Source organism: Hirundo rustica, chromosome 7 (assembly GCF_015227805.2).
Source record: "Hirundo rustica isolate bHirRus1 chromosome 7, bHirRus1.pri.v3, whole genome shotgun sequence".
Taxonomy (NCBI): domain Eukaryota; kingdom Metazoa; phylum Chordata; class Aves; order Passeriformes; family Hirundinidae; genus Hirundo; species Hirundo rustica.
The window spans coordinates 21178230-21202047 of record NC_053456.1 but is presented as its reverse complement, the minus strand read 5'-3'; the positions used below and the strand labels follow the sequence as shown (position 1 = coordinate 21202047).

Genomic DNA, 23818 nt, shown 5'->3' with positions numbered 1-23818 from the left:
CCCGCCCGCCGACCCGGAAGGCCCGGCCGGGGCCGCCCCGGAGCGCCTCCGTCCCTGTCGCTCTCGCTGTGCCTGTCCGTGCCGGGCCGGCGGCTCCCGCTCCGCCGCCGCCATGGGGAAGTCGTTCGCCAACTTCATGTGCAAGAAGGATTTTCACCCCGCCTCCAAGTCCAACATCAAAAAGGTGAGGGAGTCTGTGGGTGCTCCGGGAGGGACGGGTTGCCGGCGCCGCAGCGGCCCGGGTAGCGCTCCTCACCTTCCTGGGGTGGCACCGGGGCTGGGGCAAAGAGGATGGAGGAGGCAGGGAAAACAGTGAAGAAATACTTGAAGCTTCGGGTTTTCTTGTTCCCAGGTGTGCATGACTCGTATTTTCCTGGCCCAGGCTTTTCAAGACCTGATTCTCAGGACGAATACCACTGTACACCGTCCAGGAAAACCCCACCTGTGACGATGTGCCCATGTTTTCCCGGTATTTCATACCTGCCTCGAGCTGGTTGCAGGTGTCCTTTCCAGAGCTCTGTCCCATGCCAGGAACCCCCAGGGGAGCTGGGGCTTGGGGTCTGTCCAGACTTCGCCGAGCAAGGGTCACTGCAGGGAGGACAGTGGTGCCCACAGGGTATTTTCTGAGCCTGCTTTTCCTTTTGAGCTACCAAATTTTCTCCTGTCTTTTCAGTGTGTAAATGTTGTTGGAACTTGAAGTTTCTCAAAATTATTGCTGTGGGAAGTTCATTTATTAAAATGCTGGACGAAAATAATGTATTTCATGCGATTAGAATGGTGATTATCCCTCGTTAAACATTTTCAATTGAGTATTCCAGTTATTTATACACTGATATATTTTGCAATGGTTTTTGTATTTAAGTCGAAGCTTAATTATTTTAACTAGGTATGGATGGCAGAACAGAAAATTTCATATGATAAGAAGAAACAAGAAGAATTAATGCAACAGTATCTGAAAGAACAGGAATCCTATGATAATAGGTGAGAATTGGCCCAAGATCACACACTTCTTCCTCCTGTCTTGTTTTCATGGTAGTGAAGGTCATATTGCTGTGAGCAATTTGAATTACTGTCTCCCATTGACTGTAGTAGTAGGAGAGAGCAGGGATTCAGAATTAAGTGATGTCTGATTAAGCCGAAGTCACAAGAACTTCTTTAAAGTGGTTTGTACGTGTCATCTAATTAATTTCAAAATATGCTGTGTTTCACAGAACAGTCGGTAACCTTGTCTAATAATACGTTTGTATCACTCAGAAATCTGATTTTCATAACTCTGGACATACTGCTTTTCAGTTGAGATTGAAATGTGTGATTTTTGGTATACAGTAGGTTATGGAAAAACATTGACTGGTCTCTCAGGTTTTTTGATACTCAGATTTTGTTACATTAACAAATGAATAAAAAATGCTAGTTACCACAACAATTTCATACTGGTTTGGGTCTTTGGGGTTTTTTTGTCAGTGCTACCAATGTGACTGTTTTGTGTGTGACACCCCAAACTGCCCTTTTTTTCTAGGTTGCTTATGGGTGATGAGCGTGTGAAGAATGGTCTTAATTTCATGTATGAGGCCCCACCTGGAGCAAAGAAAGGTATTGCAATTTTCTGATTTGGGGCAGATAGTACTGCAAAGCTAAAAACTTTCTGAAGAAATAAACACAATCTATTTTATTTTAAAATAACATGTTCACAGGGAGGTAGTGTTAGGAGGTGTGATTTTTTCATTCTTTCTGTGGGAATGTGCAGAGATATAGATATATAATATGTAATAATTTTGATCTCACAAAACTTTTAATTTCTTTCAAAGAGAATGATTGGGTTTTTTTAAAGTAACAGTTCAATGTGAAAGGGAAAACCAGATAAAATATCTTTCCAGGAAACAGCATAAATTCTGTGCTCAGCCAAGGGTGTTTCTTCAGCCAGTTATAAAGCCATTGGATGAGGAGGACTGGAGCTTACCAAGGCAATGACTCAGACAACACAAACCTGTATTTTGGCCTGCTCTCCTTTACAGAAATAGCAAGTTGCTTTTGTTTAACAGTTACACTCATAATTCAACTTGATGCTTGTCAAACATAGAAAATACCAGAGCAAGAAATCAATTATCAGAAGTTATAAAAATAATAAATGCTGAAATTCAGTAGTCAAAAGTGCTGCCTGACGTGCATCTGGTGTGTCTATGACTATTTAGTAGTCATAAATGGAAGTTTCTAAATACCTGGTGTACACACATATCAGTCACTTAATTTTAGCAAGATCTGAATATAAGTGAAGAACTAAGAAAATATGTGTTCTCTAAGAGAAAACATGTTCCCTTTAAAATGCACCTTTCCCATTTGCATTAAATCACTTGGAAATGCTTGGATGGACTAATTCATGTAGACCAAGTTTTGCAATTATTTTACTTTAGAAGCTCTAACAGTAATCTCTTAAGCTTAGAGGAAGTGCAATTTCAAAGTATCAATTATTGCTAAACTTCTTTTTTTTAATATCTTAGAAGTATTGTTGCTACTCTTGCAAAAAATGTTTAAGGTTTTTATTTGTGTAACAAATTAACATTGTTTTAGAAGGTGATTCTGGATTTACAGGATTTATAGTTATATACTGAGGCTGATTATTTGTAAGTGCACTCTATTTAAATAAAGCGACTTCCTGAGTATTTGCTCTGTTGATTAGTATAAACCATAAAACGTTTTGTCTTTAGCTTAGGTGGTAAATACCATCTGCATTTTACATATATAATTAATGCATAAATTCTTTTCTTTGCATGCTTTTTGAAAATTCAAAGAGGAGACAAAAGAGGTATTTCATTACGTTATTTCTTTACGTTTTCTTCTTGCTTACTTAAATGGTATTCTGAAAAACTTCAAACTTACTATGTTTTCTGTTTTATAGCAAGAAGGAGAGACTGAATACAAATTTGAATGGCAAAAAGTTGCTCCTCGAGAAAAGTAAGATATCTGGATTTTTTCATATACTTTTCTTTTTGTCCCTTTTGCCCCCCTTTTTTCCCCTGTTATATTTTTGAGCGGGTCAGAGATATATTTTCTGTGATCTTGTCATGTGCTGACACTTAATTAGTAAAACCTATTAACCTGGAACTCTTTACTTTTTTAATAAAGCTCATCTTTATTTTTGTTTGATTTTTACATTCATTAAAATGCATTTTACGTGCATTAAAAACAATGTTTAAAGGAATTATACCTCTGAAATGGGTGTACATTTATCAACAAAAGGTCGTTTTGTGTATGATGTCTTTTAAAAGATAGTAGTGAATTGAGTATTGTTTTCGCTTGTGTTTGTGTGACAGATACGCTAAGGATGATATGAATATCAGAGATCAGCCATTTGGCATCCAGGCAAGTTACATAAATTTCCCTCTGTGGATGGCTGGGGTGTATTTCAAATGTTGTCTAACTGCAGAACATTCACATGGACTCTCTTAACAGTGGGTTTCAAAGCTTTTCTTATGCCTGATGACACAGACATTTCTGTGACCGTTTGGCTGTGATGCTGACTAAATCATGTCAATTGGCTTTGTTGCCTTTAGGTGCGGAACGTGAGATGTATTAAATGCCACAAGTGGGGTCACATAAACACTGATCGAGAATGTCCCTTATTTGGCCTTTCTGGAATCAATGCCAGTTCAGTCTCCAGTGATGGTTCAGGTAGGCAGTGAATGGTTGCTAAAGGTTCTGGTTAGACTTATGGGGGGAGCTCATCATGTTTAATTTTAGAAGGTTTAAGTTTATCGTATTTCAGAGAGTTGATGCAATCTGAAAAACAGTTAATTCCAAGTAGGATCCACAGTTTTGAGTTAAATATTTCAAATTGCAGGGACCTAATTTTCTAATTAGTAATTCATTTTAAAAAGATTCCATATTGCTTTGATCCTACCTGTGCCTAAAATTGAGAAGCTGCAATGAGGCTTTAGATCAGAGTGACAAAATTTGTGTTACCAAAAAATGAGTGGATTTTCAAAGACCATCCCGGTTCAAATTTAAGCAAACTGCTCAGATAAGACGAACATATCATTATATCTTTGTTAATCACTTGGTGAAAAGGAGAGGTTTGTGGGCTGTTTTTAAATGTATAATTGTGTAATTGGACAAGCAGCTGAAACCCAGACTTCCAAATGTCCAGTTTCCTTTCATTTACTTACTTTTGCTTCTTGAACTACATTTTTTTTTCTTCTATTAGCTCTCCTGTTACATGAAGTCACACAGCAGTTAGTGCTGGATTATGTTTGAGGAAGTAGGTATAAACATTCAAATTGACTATTTCTTTTGCCTATGGTACTTCTCTTGAGTTAACTCAAGTTGTAATGCTTTTAAGTTTCTTAGAATTGGGGGACGTTAAAGAAACATCACGTAGCGTGGATGAGGCTTCAGCCTTGCTGTACTGTGCTTTAAAGTTACGTGCTATGTCTTGGATTTTGCTGGGATACCATTACAGTTGCGCACTTGATGGTTTCTGCTTTTCTTCTGTCTTCCTTCAGGTTATATATTTCATGTAGCAGCTCCTAGGTTTGTTACATATTTAGCCTACCAACAATCTTTTTTTTTGGAATTAGGTCACATAGATACATAATCTCTTTGGGATGAGGCCTGGAGGAGTTGAGTTAAAGGAAGTGGTACCTCTTCCTCTCCTGTCTTTTTAGGCACCATCTGATGATTATGCCATTGTATTACTCATCCTTTAATTGACTTGCTCAGCTTTTCTGTTCAGTTGCTTATAAAATTAAATCACTTTCTTGCATGATTCTTATCTTGGAAAAAAAACTGTGCTTAGAGCATTTGGTGGTGATAGAACTGTATTGTGCAGCTCCTGCATGTCAGAGATGCTTTTGTGCTACAGAATTTACTGTCCACACCTCAGTTCAGGTGATGTGGGCAAATTTTAGGGGTGTTTGGTTGAGAAAGCAGAAAATATTTGTACGTGCTTGCACAAACCCGAATATGCATTCCTGATCATTCATGGCAATGTAATACAAACACTCTGCAGTGTCAGTAGAAGAATAACTGCTTGTTTCAAACCTGACTGAACTATCTGTATAGGCGTAGGCAACGTTTGACTTGCTGTGGGTGTTTCCCACTTGAAGAGATGTCCCCCAAATGGCTTTTCAAACCATCTTTTTAAGTCTAAAGGGAGCATTTAAGCATATATGATGAATTTTGCATGAAGGAAAATAGTGTAAAAATACTTAGATGTTCTCAGACTGTGCCAGTGCCGTTTGATCTTCAACTCTGGAACTTAGAAGACAGTGTGTTATGCTGAGCTTAGACTCTTGGAGGCTGAGGAAGGATTTTTAGGCAGTAGAGGTGGGCGACAGATCAGGATTTGTATATATAATTTGTAAGACACTGTTCTTGAATTTGAATAGTCAGCTGTAATGATACTGCTGCTTTCTCTTTCTTCCAGGGAAACGATGTAAAAACACTGTAGATAAAGTTTAAAGTTCTTGATTTAATAGCAAATACAAGGCTTAGAGAAAGTGGTAATATTAATTACAACATACAAAAGGCTGTCTGCTTTTTCTAGCCTCAGGAATACAAACCTTTCTAAAACTTCATCTGATTTAATAACAAGTTAATTTACACTCCTTTGATGACTTCTGAAATATGTGTAAATGAAGCACTACAGTTAAGTGACGACACAAATTCTTGCTTCTCCTGCTTCTCCTAAGACTCATAATTCATCCACATGGTATGTTAAAGCGTATGCCATATATATATAAAAAAAAGTGGGTGTTGGTTGGTTGGTTGGTTTTGCTTTGTTTGTTTTTGTTGTTGAAACCCTGACAGCAGTCCTGTGTTGGCTGGGATGGGAGTAATTACTTTGCCTTGCTGAGAGTTCAGCCCAGTTATTACAGTGCTGCACATTCACAGTTAGCTCTGCTGCATCTGTTTCCACCTCCAAGAACTTTCATCTGTTGCTCTCTGCAATACACTTCTTCAAGCTCTGTTTCTTCCTGCTTCTCTTTATCAGTAATTGCATGCACTCCTAAGTTGCTTTCTAGACTAAATTCCTGATTATTTTTTGCTGCTTTATAGTACTGCAGAAATGTCCATTGCCACACTGTTCTTTAGACGGGCTCCAGCAAATGCTGCTTTGGAAGGAATGGAGACTTTTTATGAGATCATCTTTTTATGAAACTGTTCTGTGTTTTGTGAACTGATGATTAGGTTTAAAAAAGTCCCTTGCACTTGAAACAAGTTGAATTGCACATGAATTGCTTCCCAAGCACTCCCTCCTCCATGCCATAAGTGTCTCCTCACGCTTAGAAAGCTGGTGAAAAATATGGAAATAGTCCACAGTTTTCATTTATCGTGGTTGTCAGCACCAGAAAAAAAAAAAAAAGTGCAAAACTACTTGGCTTCTAAGGTCAGGTAAAGTTTGTTCAATTTTTCTGAAGGTGTTTGTTCATTTGTAAAATGTAGAGGTTAAAACACATGTCTCTGAGCAGAGCAGTGAATAGGGATTTCAAGGATAGACAGTGATTATTGGCAGTATACAGCAGGTCTGGAATGTGTACTAAATTTATTTGCTGGGCTTTTTAATAACCCAGTGTGTAAAAATACATTTGCAATGGACTCTCAAAGAGTTGAAAAATGTTCTGCTAAATTATTAGAGCATGTAGTACTTTCAAAGGCTAGGAAGTATTGCCATATTCAGAAAGTAGTTGAGAACTTCTTTCTAGCTGGTGTTTCAGGAAATTGAAATATAAATATTGTCTCATAAATGAAAGGGTATAGCTGAGAAATACAGAAATAATGAAGAAGAAAGGTGAAACCAGAGTAAAATTTTAGTACAGTAGTCAATGTACAAGGATTCCAATTAGTTTATGAAATTAATTGTATTAGAAGGACCAAATTTAAGCTCTATATAACTAAACTCTTTTTTTTGAAGAGCAAATCTTTGGAATTTTTTTATATTCTTTGGAAAGAGCTCTATTTCTTTGAAGTTACTTACTTGGTAGTGCTTTATTTCTTCTGATTTATAATCTTTTCATCCTAATAGAAGTCGATCTTATATCCTTTTCATACAAATTGAGTGGAATAATTTTTTTAGGCAGTGCGTGGTAGTTACCCTAGCTAAATTTAGGTTAGAATTCTTCAAACTTTGCAAATACTCTGCCTTGCTAGAGCACACTGTGCATCAGCACAGTGTTGGAAGGTCCATGTGCTGCTGAGCATCCTGGCTGGTGATAAATCTCTGCCCAGTCAGTGCGTGGGAACATTGGGCTTCATGGTTCTTAATCTGGTGTGCTAAGGACACTGGCATCACTACTTTCTGCACAAATAGGTTTTAAATAATGGTCTGGCTTCTCTGTCAAAGATTTGTAGCAGGCCTTGATACAAGTTCAGTTTCTGTTTTGTTCTATTTTTTTCCTGTTTCAGAAAGAGTGAAACAAAATGTCTTGTTTGGACTCATTTATTTCAGCATCAGAGGAAATGTTTGACTGCAAATAAATGAAAGTGAAACTCAGGTCTGATTTAGTTGACTTATCTAAAGTTCCTGCTCTGTTTCTCCGTAAGGAAAAAGAAGAATTATTAATTGAGATTTTTTTCCCTGTCCCCCGCATCATGTCCAATATAGGCTTTTTCTTTCCCATAAATTTTATAAGCTGTGATTCTGTCATTTCAGCAGAAGAATAGCTGTCTTTTAATCTGATATGAGGACTACCTTGTGATGTTCCTCTTGACACATAAAACTGGTTGGCAATTGCCTTGTTTGGTTTGGTGTTGAATATTTTGTGTGCAAAGACCAGTCACAGCCTTCAGTTTCCTCCAGTGAAACGGCTGCAGGCCAGAGGGTGTCAGTGGCACAGAACTGTGTTCTGCTGTCTTTCAAGATCTGACATACATTGCTGTGCTACAGCAAACAAAATAGTTACAATCAAGTACCTTAACTTGGGCATGATGGTTTGGTTATTTTGCTTCTGGGACCATTTTACTAATCTAGCTGGTAAGTCATACAAAAGAAAAAAAAAATCTTACCATTAAAAAAGCACCTATTGAATAATAGCTCACCAGTGAATAGAGATTATTTTTGCAATAAGGCAATTTCAGTGGATGTGGTTATCATGGGATAATCACACCCCTGGGGTACAGCCTTGTCTGTAATCTCCCAGGAGTGTAATTATTGCATGATAACTGCACCCCCTGGTGTTGCATTATTTCTATTATGAAATTCTTAGTTTTAGATATAAAGTAACTTACTTTGATCACTAGAAATGGCAAAGTAGTGTTAGAATGTTCCAGCTGTGAGGCTTACAGAGACCAACTTAGAAGATTTATTTCTCCTTTACAAAGGTAAATTAGGCAATCAAAATGCTTCTTTGGGCTAAACTGATTTACAGAGTGTTTTACTGATAAAATCCTAACTTTCAAAGTTCACACAAGATGAAAATATTGGTTGTGCTTCTGACTTTACGTGCCTCTGTGTATATATGCATATAGAAAACACAGAGTGCATACCAGCAAAAAATGCACTCACTAGTGTCTCGAAGTTTGCCTGTTTTTACAATCCTTTTTTATCATTAACCAGCAGCATCTCTTGGGGTTTGTGAGGTTTTTTTGTCAAAGTCAAAGCCATTGACTTGATTGGAAGAGAGATCATTGGGTGTCCTGTGCAAAATGTTTTGAAATAATACTGTTATTACACTTCAGAATTGCCTGTGACTTTCTTGGTCTTGAAGTTAGGCCAAACTTACTTTTTTTTTTTTTTTTTTTTTTTTTTTTTTTTTCTTCCCTTATTTCCTGCTACAACCTATCCTGTTCAATAATGGTTTGGACAGATGGGGAAAGGGATTACTAAAAAGCTATGAAAGCTTGAATGCTTACAATTTCTATTATATGTTTTTTAGAACAAAGAACCCACTATGGATCTGTTCCTTTCTTGTGAAGAACGGTATTACTTTGTAGGAAGTGAGGCTAGTGTCTTATATTGCATGAATAGCATAGTTAGAAGTGGGATGGTAAGGTTAAAAGATGTTCTTGCACGCTTGGCCTATGAAAGCTAAGCTTGGGGAGTGCTGAGCATCCTCCTCTGCTCTGGACTACTTTGCATGTCTTACAGCTGACTGGCTCCATATGGGATCCATGCCGTGGAATTACTAAGGAAAAAGTACTGTGAAGTGCTTAGCAGGTTGTGGAAAATCCAGGCAAATGAAGGTAAAAGTCTAATGGAGCAAGGTGTATGTGTATCTAGTGTCTTATGGTCTACCAAGATAAAACCACTCTAGGTATGGCTGTGCAGGTGCAGCCTTCTAAAGGCTCATTACCCAGTTCTGGGGTTTGCACCCTCTCTTTTCATCTCCTGAGTGCCCCTGAACTAACAGTGGCTGTTGTTCCCATCTGTCTGTGACTTAGTGTGTTCCACTGATCTTATATTTTTAGGTGAAATACCTTTCCAGAATAATTGAAATTACCAGTCACACGGAGACAGCAAAAAATAAAATCTATGTTTATGTTACATTATGTCTGTATCTCAGTGCAATTCCCAAGTACCAAATGTGGTCCCTTTTTTCCCCCACAGAGAAAAGTCTGCTTTGTATTGGGAATGTGGGAGTTTTTTTAAATGTTATCTTGAATTTTTAGTAACCAAGAAAAGGTATTTGAATATGTTAACTGTGAATATTTGTGTAAATGGTCATCTGTAGAAACATACAGTGTGTGAAACCTTCCTTCATGATCTGCAGCTGAGACCTATGATTGTGAACAGTAGGAACCTTAACTAAATCTTCACATACTTTAAGAACTGTCATATTTTAGAATAATCCTCCATTTATGTTTCAGAACCCTTGGTATTTGTTGCGAATGCATAAAATATGGATGCTATTAGAAATCTTGTGCTTAGCATTTAATCAATAAATACGGATTCCAATAACAGTTTGATAATGTTAAATGGTTTTTACTACTCCAAAAAAGTAAAAAGGAAACTCAGGTTTCTCTGAATTACTATACCACAAAAGCATGGCAAATTACACCAAAATTCTGTGCTAGTGTTAAATACAGTTAAACTGCAGGCCCTCTGAAGAAGAGCTAATTAAAAGCCAGAGGTTTTAGTCACTGATTTCTCTCAGTGCCAACTGCAGCAGTTGCTTTGAAGTGTAAATATGGTCTGAATGCACTCATCTCTGAAATAGATGAAAAAATTATCAGTAAAAAATGATTGATTCTGAATTAGTAGAGACAGCCTAAATTTACTGTGTCTCATGATCACATAATTTTGATAATAGTTCTTTGTCCTTTAGATAAAATAAGTGCCTACTCTCATCTCTGTCACAACCGCATAAAAGTGCACAGACTATGGAGTGTGATTAAGCTCAGTCTGTAACTTTTTTCCATTTTTGTTCAATTTCCTTTTAAGCCATATTAACAAAAACCATAGAAAACTCAGTGGACAGAACAAGAAGGTATATGGATGTATTGACACAACTGTCTATTCTGATATTAGAGTTTGTTTCTCTTTTAAAGTCAAACCTGAAAAGCATAGTATCATATGTTATGTCTTTGCTACCACCCAGAAAATCAGCATTCTGCATTCATAGTATATTTATCCTTCATGTGGTTGTGTGCAAGGCTGAAAATCACCAGCAGAATGTTTTCTAAAGCCTAGTTAATTCAAAAGAGGTTTTTTCTATTTCCTAGGACTTTATTTATCTACTTTTCCCCAGCAAAGCCTGGCTTTAGTACCATAGTTGTGTAGAAAACCAAATAAATTTCAGTTTGGAGGAGTTACAGCCTCATGTGGTCCAAGCTGCCTATAAGAAAGGATGATGACAACATGCTTTAGGCTTACTTTCTTAACTAAAAATGTGTAGCAATAAAAGAGAAGCCCTGAGAGTATTTTGTCCTTGATTCATAAATTTTTAAGCATGGTAGCATGGAGTTTACTGACCATGACATATACTGGCAAATTGATAGCAGATGCACAGGTTTGGTATGTTTACATTTTCATGTAAATTATCTCTCTTACCAAGTCAGGAGAAGTGTGATGATGTGATGATGGTGATGTTTTTAGATTAAAATGATCACATTTGTAAACTGAAAGGTATCCCATGCCAGAACACATTTTCAGAAAGGGAGAAAAGCCTGGTCTAAAAGCCATATTCTAAATACACTATTTTGAGCAGTAGTTAAAATAAAGGTAAATAGTTGAAATTAAAATGACACCATGAAGCATCTACTTTTTCCAGTATTTTCTACAAATTTCCAGTAACTTTTATATAGTTTACTCAATTTCATAACAATACATAGAATGCAAACCAAGACATGCATTCAGCCTTAAATATCAGTTCTGTAACTGCAGCCACAATGTAAGTACAACTGCTTACTGTCGTTTCCCCTGCCAAAGATGGCAGTAATGTTTACAATATTATTGTTTCTTATGTCTTTGCTTTCCATTTATATTCCACAATAAAGATCCATTTAAAACTTGATTGTAAAGGATAATTCAGATTGCTTATCTGCACTGGTGACAGTAGTGAAAGCTTTTATCAGTAGGTTGGGCAAACACTGTCAAAGCTGTGCATCATGAGCAGGTGGAGGTAAAGCTGCTATTTTTGGTGATACTGGCAAACATAACTTGATGGTCTGTCCCCACTGCCACTGAAGCTATTGCAAAAAAAAAAAGTAAATAAAAGTGGTATTTGATCACAGTTGTTATGAAAAGGTGTTTTAGCAGACTGTTCCCTCATATTGAATAATTAGAAAAATGTGCTTTACACATTGTAATGGAGGCCTGCTAGGTGGTGTGTTACAGCTGGCATTGCCCTCCTGAGGGTGCCCATTCCTCCTAGAGAAAACCTTCTGAAAACAACAGTGTTACCTGCACTCTGCATTTGTAGCATCAAGAGAAGTACAGACAGAATGGAAAAGTAATTGCAGCTATAGATTTCTCTGGTTTCTGGGACAGGCTTGGGGTAGTAATGCAAGGTGGCAGAGCTTGCTGAAAGGCAGGCAATTAAGTTATTGAAATCCAGAACTGTATTCCCCTCCTGATGGCTTAACAGAAGCAGAACTGATTCTGCTAAATTCATCTGAGTTGTGTGATGAGAAATTGCAGTGCTCCTTGTTTTAAAAAAGCAAATTTACAATATGGTATAGAAATCCTAATATGACATTCTTCTGCAATCCAGTGTAACTGATGGTCATAAATGCCTGAGGAAAAAAACTATTTACATCTCTTCTGTTTATTTAATTCTACAAGTATTATAAAGATGCACCAAAAGCTGTCAAGTTAAGATTATACTTGGGTAGTGCTTTTTGAAGACTGAAATCAGTCTTTTCACATTTCATTGCATGTTGTGAGTTTCTAGATTTTGTGCCCCAACTCTTTGAGTCAACTGAGCTATCTGAATTGTATCCTTAAAAACTACCTTAAACAGAAGATAACAGAGAATTAGTGCAGCAAGAACAACTGTGGAAAGTAAGCAGGAAGAAACTGTAACCTCTTTGTGTAACAACACTGTTCCTTGAGTATTACAATAGCCAGAAAAAAAGCCCCTTTAAAAATCCTTTGATGGGTCTTTAACTATGGAGACTTTTTTGTGCAAGACCTTAGTATAATTTTAAGTACCTGTAACTACAGAAAATATAAGAAGCTGTCAGTTGTCTTAATGCATAAAAATAAATGTCATATTCACAAGCAGGTAATTACACTATATGACAAAAAGTTTTTCCAAGACTGTGAATTAGTTCTAAAGCAGATAAATGGTTCCATTTTAGCCAAGTGGCATCTAGGAAAGTTTTAAAGATTTTTTTCTTTTTCTTTTTTTTTTTTTTTTTTTTTTTCCTTATCAAAATTTGAATTTCAGAAAATAACCTTGACAGTCATATTCAAAAATAGCAAGGTACTGTATTTGACTTGTTTCAGGAAAAATAAGAAACAGATGATGAAACTTGGTAACTTTGAACTTATTTTTAGTTTGCTGATGAAAGAATGCTGAGAGACTAGTTGTCAGAAGTTGTAGCAATCAGCTATTTTTATAGGATTTCTGTATCTAAAGTTCTGCCAGCTCATGGTATAATATCTCTAGATGTTTTCACCTGCATGAGGTCACAGAGGCAGCTTCTTCACAGGCTGTCACAAGTCTGTAAGGAAGACCTATATGAAGAGATTGATTTTCATAGCACGTAAAGGATTTTTGTGCCTGATGTAGGAGTGACTCTTTGTAAGTTGATGGGTGCTGTTCAAGAATAATAAGGCATCATTATAGCCAAAGATTTTAGCCAACTGAGAGAGTCTCAGCTCAGTCTTACCATCTGTTTTACAGTTAATCACTCAGCTGGGGCATAGGGCTGCCAGGTATACCTAGTACTGCTTTCTCTGACAGTCTTGGAGGGTGATGACACAAGTGCGGTCATAAGCAAAAGGCAGGCTGAAAAGATTTACCACTTTAGGTTACCAGGCAACATGGTGGCATCAAGGTTTAAACTTTAACTACTTAATAGGGAAGCCAAGGACACTTCTGAGAAGTTGCTTTTTTCAAATCTCTGTTAAGTGAGGTTCAGTTTGTAGGGTTTCTTTTACAGGCTTTGTCTCTCTCATTTACATTAGCCAGGAGAAATCCCCTATTAAATTTTATAGTGTGGAAATCAAAATGTGATCACTTACTCACAGATTTAGGCATCTTTTAGGACTCTTTGAAAAAGCATTTCAAAAGGAAGTGTTACACACCTCGATGCTGTCATGTAAAATGGCTGTTCCCAGGAATCCTTAGAGACCTCAACCTGTCACTGATATTTCAAAGAAAATCAGATCTGCTTATCAACATCATTAAAATATAAATCAGGAGCAGTCTGTTGATGTGGTAGAAGAAAGTCAACCAAGCATTTGATTCTTTTGATTCCAAGCAAAGGAGTTTAATTACGAGAATAAACATTTTCTTGATTGTTTTTCTATTGCAGAAAGTAGATAGTAATAGAGGTTTTCAGTTAAGCTGTGCAGTCATTGTCAGATATAATGTCTTAACTGAACTTAGCAGCCTGGACTTGTAACTAGGTAGAAAACAGTCTCTTGAGACTTCCCAGATCAGAGATTGTTTTCTCCCTACTGTGTCCCTACACGTGTCTTGCTGTCACTGGGCAGCAGAACTTCCAAGAAGCTCATCAGAGCTTTGTTCAGAAAAAAAGTATAAGCAGGTTCATCTGTTTCATCCTCTCAAAAAGGTTAATGTTTTTCAAACTGCAAAGGTGCCGTACTGCAAGGAAGTGCCTTCCATAATCAACCACTCTGGACAACTGCCCTTGTCATGCCTGGCTGGGGTCTGCACACAGAAGGGTTGTGAAATAGGATTGTGTTTTGACCCTACTTCCGTTTATGGGGTTGGTTTATTTTCTGAATCTCATTTCCTAGTGTTTTCTAAAACCTTTAGTTATAATAAAAATAAAATATTTAATAAAGCTTCTTGGAGATTCATGAATCTCCTCACAAGCTAGGCTGAACCTAAATTACTGTTTCCCTCACAATTGTAGGGAGACCAAAACAGAAATAATTTATTTCATAAACAACTTTAGTTTCAAGTTTCTGTGTGTGCATTTGATGCAGCTTGTATATGTCCACAAAACAGGAATAGCAGTAGTCTGGTAACTGTCCCTATGGTAATACTGCATTGCAACTGGCTGTAGGTGGAGCTCTGAATTTCTCTTTGATGCTGTTAATATACAAGGAAACAGATACACAAAAATCAGTGGTGTTGGGCATTCATTACAAGCTTTTTCTTAAAACAGAAGAAATTATTTTGCTTGCCCTTTTCCAGTGTTACGCACAAAGAGTGCCAAAAACGTTTGTTTCTGGAAAATAATTAGGAACTTTTCTTTTGAAGGCTGATACGCCTTCATGTCTTTCTGGTCTCAATTCTGACCATAGTCCTCATAGGGAACCACAAGGTTAGGGCTTCTGTCTTGGTTCTTTAGCAAGTCTGCTGTATATTGGACAAGTTGCATTTCTCTATTGATCTAATCACACTAATGAGAATAATTAGATATTGGATATGTACCAAAATGTGTACAATGCTGAAACACTGAAGAGGAATACCTAAGAAGTTAGTTAAGTTACTTTGTTCAGCAGCGGCTCTTTGAATAATAGGGAGGAACTGCCTTTGAGTACAGAGGTATTCTGGGCTTGAATTGGTCAAGCGTTTTGGTTTCTTTGGTATGGAGAAATCTTTCATGGCTCTACCCTTTGTCTCCCTTTGGCTTCCTCTTAGAGGGTTTTTGACTGAATTGTATGTGTTTTATATGGACTTTTCAAATCAAGGCCTCTTCTGGTACCAAATTATGTCATTAGTTGTCTGTCTAATGTTAGTTTCTGCTCCAGCCAGAGTAGATTTCAGCAAGCAGACCAAGGTGTGAAATTTGAAATATGCAAAAATGTAGACACTGGTACCTATACCCATTCATTAATTGTGAGTTTAGAATTATACTGTAACACATAAAAAGAAAAAGCACTTTTGGTTAAGTACAGGTGGGATGGGAAATAACTCCCTACTTAAGAAAAATGTGAACTCAAGGGAAGACGAAAAAGTATCTCATTTGAAAATTGTTTTGCCTGGCAAAAAATAAGGAATTTGTGAAAAGAAAGTCATTAATGCAGGGGATCCATAAACCATTTCCAGAGTTTTGTTTTATTCCTTCCTGCTTTACGTGTAGGCCTGTTTGTTTCTGCAAGGCAACATTTTATACAGGAAAGCTAAGAAAAAGGTTACTTCTTTTGAAAAAGTGCTATATTGCTTTCCATATATTTTCTATAGCAAAAGTCTCCCTTTATTTTTCAATACTTGTTTGTGTGAAAAATCTATGAGTTTTGTCAGTCTTCACTACTAAGAAAGTCTAAAACTACAGAGCAGGATCCGTACATTTCATAAGGCTAATTAATCTTATCATTTACAGTAGTTTACTGAAGTAATAGTAAATGTGTGCTTCATGCCTTGTTTTACGTTCCTTTTAATTTAGATTTACCTTACACGGTTCATTGACAGTAAGGTTAGTGAGGGAACTGGGAAGGAAATTTACTGAAAGTGACCTCACAAGAGTATGAATATTTAGGGTGAAGAAAAAGTACCTAATCAGATAAGTACTCGACATTATGATCACAGGGATTCAATTAAAGCCTAAGAGTGAGTTACAAGGTTTGTACATTATGCAGTCAAGTCTGAAGGATACATAATACATCCTGTATTTTACTCCTTGTTAGATTCTTGCAAAGAAAGAAATCACGTGCTTAATGCCAACACCTACTCTAATGAAAAATATAGCATGGTTTTTAAACTAATAAAACCAGAAATCTCTGAGGAGATAACTGTCTAGAGGCTACATATATTTGGCAATCCCTAGAATAAGTAAGGACATGGGTATTTTTCATGTGTTTTATATTCTATATGTATTCTTCTAATGCTGCTTTTTACATTGAGGTTCAAAAATTGGTGTCATTGTGAAAAATGAGTTATTAGTGATATATTAGAGGTACCTTTTCTTACTGTTTTAAAGGAGAGGAGGCACCTGAGTCTTATTTAATGTATTTTATTTAGCTCTCCCGTGCTTTTTTACTATAATAAAAATATATTACTAGACTTACCTAATATATTGTTTTCAACATGACAAAGTTACATAAGAGAATCCCCTTGTACTTATAGAAAAATGCAATTATTTTCCATTCTGAATCTTCAGACTGCTGTTTTAGAAAATCATATCTGATTATTTGCTCAGCAGAAGATTATTGAGTTGATTTGGCTGTGATTTTACTTAACAAAGCTTCAACTGAATTCCTACTGTGGAGTCCAAAAAAGGTAGAGAGATATAAATGATATAGTCAAACTGTGATTTTTGTGAACAGGGCCATCAATGCACCCCTCGGAGCTAATAGCGGAGATGAGAAACAGTGGGTTTGCACTGAAACAAAATGTACTGGGGAGAAACTTGACCGCAAATGATCCATCACAGGTAATATCTTTTTAGCAGTAAGCTGAAAATGTCTGTAAATCTAAATGTGATTGCTTGTGAATTGTTACTTAATGTTTTCAAATATGCATATCCATAGGAAAGCCAAATAGCTAGGCCAATAGAAAACTGTCAAAAACTTAGTTTTCCAGCCTTGTTTCATACAGAATGGTGAATCATAAATTACTTCTTTTAAAATCACATATAATAAATTAAAATCCCACTTCAGGGCGACTAGAAATTCAATTTTTCATAAAGGGGTGGTATGGGCTTCTGCTGCATACTTGTAATGTAGTCCTACCCTTTGGATGAAGTTTGAGGCAGTATCTACAAATAATTACTGACAGGAATGCTTTATCTGAAGGGGTTTTTTTAATTTGATTCACTATTGTTCCAGTTATTATTTCTGGGAGTGAAAATGGTTCAATTGCCTTTACTTAGCTCAAAGTACTTTACTAATTGAGGTACTTTAATAAAAATGTAAAATGAAAGATTAATATGCACTGCTTGAAGTAACCTTTGTTCATATGGCAGGATAGTCAAACCACTAGTAAAGAGGGGATGACTACAAGCTGGTCTTGAAATCTTCAGTAAATCAACAGTTCATTGTGTCTCCTTAGATGGATGTACCTTGCCCTTTAAAAAAGCTATGTACCCCAAAAAATGTAGCATATGGGCACTGTTAAATGAATCATGTTGATATCAGTATATTTGCTTTATGTTAGGTGTGCTGGGGTTTCTTTGTTAGAGCATTTTAATCTTTATTTCTTTCGTCTTCTGTGTGTGGCTAAAATTAAAAACATCACTGTGGAGAACTGTGGTGTACCAGATGTGCATAATTTGAGGAATTCAGGGTCTTCAAAGTAGTTTTGCTTTGCTGATTGCGTTACTGTATGTAGATTATATGATTACAGTATTTTGCATTGCTAGAAGACTTTGTGCACATTTAAAGACTAATAACACAACAGTGAAGTAGATGTGTTACCCATTTTCCTAATGACTAAACCGAGACAGAAAAGTAATTTGCTTAAATTACTCAGAGTTCAAGCAGGACTAGCATCTTACCTATTCATCCAAGCATGATAACAATGAGGTGACTTATCCTGGGGAATCGTGGGCTTCAAACCTGGTTCATTTTTATTAACTATTTCAGAAATGTTTCTTGCCCTAGCAGTGATTTTTTCATATGTTAGTAATAACTCCTGTTGTATAACCCCCACATTATAACACCTACTCAGTTCTGAGAGAGAATGTTGGGGTTTTTCACTTGGTATGGGTGTTCTGTTCTAACCAGTGTCTTAGGCTGACTTAGTAATACCAATATATTTGTCTCTATGCAAAAATAAGGTATATACAAGGCACCACTTTTAAAACAGAAATCTGAATGAAGATATAATTTTTATCTATAAGAACCTTACTGCATTTTTCTAGGAATTTGTTACAAGTGAAGGAGATGACGATCCAGAAGTTGAATTTTTAAAATCACTGTCAACCAAACAAAAACAGAAACTTCTAAGGTAAGTCTGGTAACCGGGGGAGGGGATATGTATCACAGGTAGTTCTGACTACATCCATGATTGCCACTGTAACTCTTTGGTGCCATTTAGCACCATCAGTACAGAAGAAAATCAACTTAGTCTAACATATACTTGACCAAAAATGGCATTATGTACCATGATTTTTAATCAACTTGTTTTATTTTAATCTAGTTTTGATGCCTTTGACTGGGGCTCAATTCCAGTTTTAACTGGGATACTGAAATACTACTTGGCTCACTAGAGATGCTGCGCTGCTATTTTAAGATACTATTCTCCACTCCATTGTTTACAGTATCTCCTGTGATTAAAAATTCTGTGTTCTTGTTCACTGGTTTACAACCTGACAAAGTTTATCTTCTCCCTGTGGCTGAACTGAACCTGACCCTGTATCCCAGGGCCAAGGATGGCCCAGCTGCACCCTGTGCTTGTGTCAGGGTTTGCAGCTGACTGCTCCCTGAAGGTCTGAGTTAATGAGGTTCCTGTGCTTTGCTTTTATCCAACTGATGTTGTGTGCCAGGTGACTTAAGGTTTTTTTCTCTCTTAATTTGCAATGTTATCCTGAAATAACCTCAGAATGCTTAAAATCAAAAATACTAACTGCTGACTGGTAGATCCCATGGAGGCATGCAGATAAAACAGGCTTTTAGGATAAAAGATGTCACATATGTGGGGAGTGGGAGGAGGGGGGGAAGGTGAATGGCTAAGCAGGTACGTGAGCAGGTAGGTACGTATGGTATTCACATATATAATAAATAATTCTCTGAAAATAGTGGACATGTTTTATGTTCTTTTTGAGTAAGGAATGTATGTGTATGTCGTTAGAGTAATTTAAAATGTTATTTTTGTTTGAACTTCTGCTGGCCCAACACATTGAAATTTTTACAATCCTTTATATTTTAGAAGTTGAAGTTTAGTAAATATTTGGGTCCTTTAGGCTTTATTAGTCTGAAGGGATTTTTTTTAATACACTAGAAGCAGTTTCACTCTTCACTCACTGATTTGCGAGTGCATGATGGAATATTGTATATTTACAGATAGAAAATGTAAGTTTCTAATTGTGAAAAAAGAGGTTACTGGAAATATCTGTACTATTTGCCTAAAGAACTCAAAGACATGTTTTAGTCTCAGTTTTCATCATTAATCGAAAGTGAATAGTAATTGCATTTTTTTAATTTTCAAAATACCTTTTTAAAGGTATTTAACCTTTAAAACAAAAGCAGCAATGATTTTCTGAAGTCTCCAAAGCAGCCTGGCAAGGGGGAAAGAATCACTATTGAATGTATTTATTCCTAGTTACAAGGCCCAAATTGACGTCTCTTACTTACCTTTTTGAAAATTAAAAAATAAAAAAATCTTATTACTCCTGTTTTGAGGGAGCAGCTGTGGATTGCCTACTATGGGTAACGCCAGGTTAGAAGTTTTAAAATGAAACTTTGCTGAAAAAGGAAAATAATTCAATTTTTTAAATGAAAATTAATGTATATACTGTGTAGGTCATCAGAACTAGTGAACTTTGAAAGACAATGTAGTCTACATTATAATCTAGTTTGTAATCTAGTATATCTTAACATGTCTGATTGTGCTTTTCTTTTGAAAATAAAAGGAAGTTGGATCGTCTAGAGAAGAAAAAGAAAAAGAAAGATAGAAAGAAGAAAAAGCAGCAAAAGAAAAAAAGCAGAAGTAAACACAAGAAACATAAGATGAAATCCTCTTCCTCATCCTCCAGTGAGACTTCAGTAAGCAGCAGTGATAGCGAGACTGACAGCAGAGATAAAACAGCACAAAAGAAGATGGATTCTAAGAAAAGAAAAAAAGACAAGTTTTCAGAGGATAGCAGCAGCAGCAGCGATTCAGAAGGAAAGGCAAAAATGAGGAAGGAAAAACTTTATGAAGATCTCTCCAGTAGTCACGGTAACAAGGACAAAGACAGGGAGAAGTACAAGCTTTTAAAGCGAGATAGTTCTGCAGAGAACAACAAATGGAACTCCTGTGAGGGGGAAAGAAAGTCCACAAGCAGATACCATAGCACCAACACGAGAGACGCTGAAAGAAAGGAGAAGGATAGTAGAAGCCAAAACATGAATGAAGGGAGCAGGAGAAGCCCGTGCTCAAATCACAGCAGTTCCAGGCAAAGGCACATAAGAAGAAGTCCAAGTCAAAGCCCTGGTGAAGAGCGGCACAGGAAAAATGAAACCAGAAGCCCCAGCACAGATGTACACAAAGAGAAGAAAAAATGTAGAGAAAGCTATGAGGACAAGTGCAGTAAAGCGGAACACAGAGAAAGGAGCAGACGCAGTAGAAGCAGAAGCAGAGAGAGGAAAAAAAATAGATAGTGTAGGGGACAGGTGCAAACAAGAATTTCTCTGGGTTTTGATGAATACCTTTTAACAAGGGCTCAATTACATACTGCTGTTCATTTTCCAACCTCTGTAACTAGCATTTCCGACATAAAGCCAACAGCATCAATTCTATCGTGTTGGAATATTTGTAAATTAGATATAAACGTTAAGGTATTTTTTTTACTGTCTGAATATGCTTATTGGCAAATACCTCTTGTATACATGCAGTAATTCACAGACCTGATTTTAGGATTTTAAAATATTTAAAAGCAGTATGTGATACTCTTGGTTTCATCCATGATTTCTGTTTAGATGCAGCTGTGAGGGGGAGCAGAGAAAGCATTTGAGATAGTTCTGGATAAGATCACTGCTTTAGATATCAAAGCATTGTCTTGGAGAGGGTTCTGGTTTTTTCATACTGAAACATTTTTCCTAAAGTTCCCTGTAAGAGATCAATTTCATGAGTTAAAACAACAAGAGAGACATAGTTCATGTAAGTATATAGCCAACATTTTTTGGCCTCCTGCAGTGTACAGCTTGGTCAGGGCTATCTAAACATCTTGAACCCCTGTTGGTATGTGTCAGTACAATGTCAAGTTATTGTTCAATCATCTCGCAAGACATGAAAAGAATATTTACTGCCTCAACTGTTTCAGGTGTTTCATTGTTTGTGGTAGTAAGTTACTGTAAATAGTCATCCTTTTGTTTTCATGAACCTTTTTGTGTTTATAGTGATTGTCAGTCATTTTCTGCGTACGTTGTTACGAACTTCCATAATAAAATATCTTACTCTTTAAAACCAGTAATAATTGCCATCTTCTTCAGAGTTCTGAGTCAGTACAAATGCACAAGGCAACACTTCACAAGGGTTTTTTTGCAAAGGAAGGGCTTCTCTGCTTTTTCAGGATGGCAGATGGGAGTACATTCATTAGTGGACACGTGAAATAGAGTCACTGTGCCCAGTATTCCAGCAACTTTCTTAGCCTCCTCACTCACAGGACAAATGGGACTATCTTTTATTACCAGTCCACTTCCACTTCACTCAGAAGATTTTCAGCACTGCACAGAGTATAATAATACATGGTGAAAGTGACCTGGCTTATCGTTTAAGTGCATGTGAAGAGTTTGAAAGGGTGAACCATTAAGAGATGTCACCTTTTGAATGTGTCTGCATTAGGTGGCTCTGGGCATTCTTGCTGAAGTAGCTGGGAGTTAAAGAGCCCCTGCAGTAGAGTCAGCCCCCTATACTGATGTGTGGAAGCTCTGATTTAGAAAGAACATGAGGAGACTGCAGAAATGCCTGTTTTAGCAATCTAAACAAAACCTCTGTGTAAGAGAGGACAGAGTAATATAGTAAGGGGAAAGTCCTATTCTGGTAAAACATTTTTGTGTTAAGTGCAGCAGGAAAGGTGGGAATAACTGGAAGGTGCCTCCATTCCAAAGAAGGGTCTCTCCAGTTGTTTTGTGTTTGGCTCAGGAATCCTGCCAGCTACAATGCAGTTGACTCCCACCTGAAGAAGAGTGGACGACTCGACATCCACGGCTGTATGCTCTTCTGTGGCTCTGCGCTTTACTCCTTTCCATGTAGTTAAAGAGTATCCTGCCTTTTCGCATAGGAAGAGACGGGCAGAAAAGTCATGGTATTTTGGATGTATCTGTATTTGTATGTACAGGTGTAGGAGCTTTGGAGCAAACCACGTATCCTGCCAGGGGAAGGTTGGTGTGGCTGTGCAAGCAAGGTCTCACTGTTCCCGGTACCTTCCCTGGTCTAGTTTGTGCGCCCTCGCCGGTACGGAAGCGACCCTCGGGGCCCTGCCGGAGCGCTCCGGGCAGCGGGGGTGCGCTGGAGCCGCGATGGGCCGGGCGGGGCGGGGCGGGGCAGGCCCGGCCCGGGGCGCCGCTCGCCCGCTGCCCTCACGGGCCCCGCCGGCACCGCCCGCGGCGCGGGGCGGCTGCGCGCGCCCGGCCCCGCCCCGGCCCGCGGGGCCTTGAGGCGCCACCGCCCCGGGCCGAGCGCGGTGCTCGGCAGAGCCGGCGGGGCCCGGCAGGAGGTGCTGTCGCTCCGCGGATGGAGGTAAGAGGCGCTTGAGCCGTATCATTATTCCGTTTTTTATTTATTTATTTTCGTAGCAGCCACGGAATAGGGTTAGCTTTCTGCGGGGCTGGGCGGCGGGGGCCGCGGCTCCGTGAGGTTGTTCCCTCAGCCCGGCGGGGAGGGCAGGACCCGTGGCAGGGACTTCCCGGCGTCGGAGCGGGCCCCGGCGGCTCTCCTGGGGCGAGAGGGCGGCTCTGCCGGGCTCTCTTCTGCTGCTTGGCTCGGAGGCTTGGGGCTATGTCGGGACGGGGCGAGCTGGGCTCCCGGATCCCTTGGGGGGCTCTCGGGGCGGGCAGGGAGGCGGGGAGCTTCAGGCGAGGGGTCCTGGACCGCTTTTCGGATGCGCCGCCCCGCCGTAAAATTATTGCTGCTCAGAAAGTAAATAGACGAGAGTGACTCCCAGATGGGGCTCCTGCTCGGATCGGTACAATAAATATCCCCGAAGGAAGCTCTCTATTTATGTTGTTGTCATTGATTAATTCTCGCTACCTCATTTGATTTCGATTTAGAACGATTTGATTCTAATTTAATTAGCATGTAATTTGGATGTACATAATTACTGTAATTATGACATTCAGGTAAGGCAGCTTTAGGCTGAAAGGCAATTTCAAATTTTCTAGCAGCCTACTTTGTGCCGGGGAGCGGACAGGGACCCCGCGCCCTGCCAGCCAGGTACCAATTAGCACATCTCGGGAGCAGCGCTGCCGCGCGTTTGTGGAACAACAGCGGCGCCGAGGCGGCGGCGGCAGAGCCGCGCCCGGGGCCCGCCGGCGGGTGCCCGCCGGGAGCCGCGCCCGGCCGCAGGTGCGGGGCGGGGCCGCGCGGAGGTTGCGGAGCGGGGACCGTCGAGGGCCCGGCCGCCCCTCCGGTTGGCAACCCGGGGAGCGGCGAGGCCAGGCCGA

At 38.6% G+C, this 23818-nt stretch overlaps 1 protein-coding gene across 2 annotated transcripts; it reads left to right on the top strand.

The window, feature by feature from the left end:
- Positions 1-24: 24 nt before the first annotated feature.
- Positions 25-21627, top strand: CIR1 (corepressor interacting with RBPJ, CIR1). 2 transcript variants are annotated; one of them, XM_040070192.2, is made up of 10 exons: positions 25-184; positions 887-981; positions 1517-1590; positions 2787-2800; positions 2894-2949; positions 3309-3357; positions 3549-3666; positions 16841-16947; positions 18376-18461; positions 20086-21627. In XM_040070192.2, exons 1-10 carry the CDS (start codon positions 113-115, stop codon positions 20813-20815), a joined length of 1401 nt encoding a protein of 466 aa, XP_039926126.1. In that variant the 5' UTR covers positions 25-112; the 3' UTR covers positions 20816-21627. The 2 variants fall into 2 exon arrangements, with proteins under 2 accessions (XP_039926126.1, XP_058277383.1); XM_058421400.1 differs by lacking the exons at positions 25-184; positions 887-981; positions 2787-2800 and having other exon boundaries at positions 1525-1590.
- The last annotated feature ends 2191 nt before the right edge of the window (positions 21628-23818 follow it).